We start from the raw sequence: 1,983 nt of genomic DNA on the forward strand, positions 1-1,983 counted from the left end.
CTGGAGGGGCCTCTGTCCCATCCCACTGCCCCAGGGCACCTGGGGCTGCAGGCACGTCTCCCCCAGTGCTGGGCCCAGTGCCTGCCTAGCCCTGGGGCCCTGCCACCAGCACTCACTGGCCCCCAAAGGGATGGGCCGCAGACCACTGGGGCTCCCCCTGAGAGCTGTCCCTGGGCTCAGCTGGGATGGGCCTCGGCTCTGGGGACTGAGTGCTGGGGAGCGGCGGGCTGTCCCCTCCAGGCCTGGGAGGTGGAGGGGAGTTTCTCCCCCAGCCAGGGTGGGCAGGCTCCCCATGTCGCATGAGGGGCAGGGCTTGGCCTGGGCTGACTGCCCCCGGCCCAACGGAAGGGGCTGAGGCAGGTGACGAGGGCCCCCCAGGCCCCTCTGCTGCAGCAACTGCCTCTCCCCATCCAACTGCTTCTGCAGCACCGGTCTGCAACCTGACCTGCTCTCCCAGGGCTGGCCCGGGGGCAGATGGTTTGCAGGCCTCTGGGAGCTGGGGCAGGATGGGGTGGGGGAGGTGCACCCCAAGGGAGGTGGGGGAGCTGAGGTATGGGGGTTCTCCAGGAGGTGGGGGAGCTGAGGTATTGGCGGTCCCCCAGGAGGTGGGAGAGGTGGGCCAGCTCCCCAGGGAGGTGGGGGAGCTGAGGTAAGGGGGTTCCCCAGGGGGGCCCCGGTAGTGAGGGTCAGCTGCAGTTTGTGACACGCTCTCTGCTCTGGTCTAGGCCTATACCGTGGAGAAGGTGGATGTGCATCCTCTGCTCTGCTTCAAGGTGAGCCCCCCGCATCCCCCCGGCCGAGCCCCCCGCTGGCAGGACTCCTGGTGCTTCGCTGGGATCTCTGGCTGGGTGGCTCCCCGGAGCCACACGCTGAACCCAGCCCCAGCGCGACCCACCCTGCCCTTCCTGGCGCCCCCACCAGAGGCCCTAGGCCCCTTCCAGGGGATCCTGCCCAGGGAAGAGCCCGAGCCCTGGCCCCTGCCCTCTGTTGCCAGCCGGGAAGCGGCGGGCAGGCGCGTGCTGTCAGGGCAGAGCGGGCCGGGGCTGCAGAGCCGGGCTCTCGTCTCACACAGGGCAGGCAGCCTCTGGCCGATGCCCCCCGGTGGGTAACGGAAGCCCAGACCCGTGCTGTTGCCCCCCTGTGGTGCCACCTTACAGAGGAAGGGCTTTGGCCCTGCCCCAGAGCCGACCCAGAGGGGCTGATGGGCCCCTGAGTCCCCTTCCCCTTCCCCGCCCCTCCCAACGTCCGTCGGAACAGGCTGGCGAGCTGGGGCCGGCAAAGGGCTGAAGTGCACAAGTGCCGGGCACCCTCCCCTGCCGTGCCCTTCAGCGGAGCGTGAGCAGCCTCTGCTCTCAGTGCCCAGCCAGAGGGGCCCGCTGGCGAGTGCTGACCCCCAGCCTGGCCTCCCTCTAACACCCCCTCCGGGCAGGGCCTTTCTGGTGACTTTCCTTGTTTCTCTCCAGTTCTCCTACGGCAACAGCAGCCACGTGGAGTGCCCGCACCGGCCAGGTGAGCCTGCCCTGCCTCCCTGCGGTGGGGACGGCTGGGTGTTGGGGGGACAGGGAGTGCCGTGCAGCAGCAGCTCAGCTGAGCCCTAGACTGACAACTTCCCTCTGTGCAGCCTGGCTGTGCCGGGTCCCGCAGTGCCCTGCGCCACCCGCGCCTCGGAGCTCCCTGAGCGCAGCAATGGCTCCCCTGGCCCCAGGATGCAGCCTGCTCTGGGGGGGAGCTACCGCCTGGCAGCACCGCACAGAACAGCACCTCCTGTGGACAGGAGGGGAGCCAGGGCTCCCATCCCCACCCAACACAAAGCACCAGGGCCTGAGCACAAGGAGGTGGGGCTGCTACCCATCATCATGGGGTCTGGCTAAGGGGGGGAGGGTTCTTCTCTCCTGAGAACAATGGCACCTGCAGCACAGCACCCCCTTTCTCCATGCTGGGGCCAGCCCTGCCTGCCAGGGGAGAGCGCCCCCTGCTGAGCCC

At 69.4% G+C, this 1,983-nt stretch overlaps 1 protein-coding gene across 1 annotated transcript in view; it reads left to right on the forward strand.

Annotated features, from left to right (window-relative positions):
* Window positions 1-725: 725 nt before the first annotated feature.
* The window catches only part of LOC112124689 (interleukin-17 receptor E-like), a gene marked incomplete at its 5' end in the record, with an annotated part of 5,526 nt that continues 4,268 nt past the window's right edge, over window positions 726-1,983 (forward strand). Inside the window, 2 exons of the mRNA XM_026663025.2 lie at window positions 726-773; window positions 1,464-1,509. Coding sequence (XP_026518810.1) covers window positions 726-773; window positions 1,464-1,509 — 94 coding nt within the window. The remainder of the gene's footprint in view (window positions 774-1,463; window positions 1,510-1,983) is intronic.

The sequence above is a fragment of the Terrapene carolina genome, unplaced genomic scaffold (genome assembly GCF_002925995.2).
Source record: "Terrapene carolina triunguis isolate 2854851 unplaced genomic scaffold, T_m_triunguis-2.0 Scaffold31925, whole genome shotgun sequence".
Taxonomy (NCBI): domain Eukaryota; kingdom Metazoa; phylum Chordata; order Testudines; family Emydidae; genus Terrapene; species Terrapene triunguis.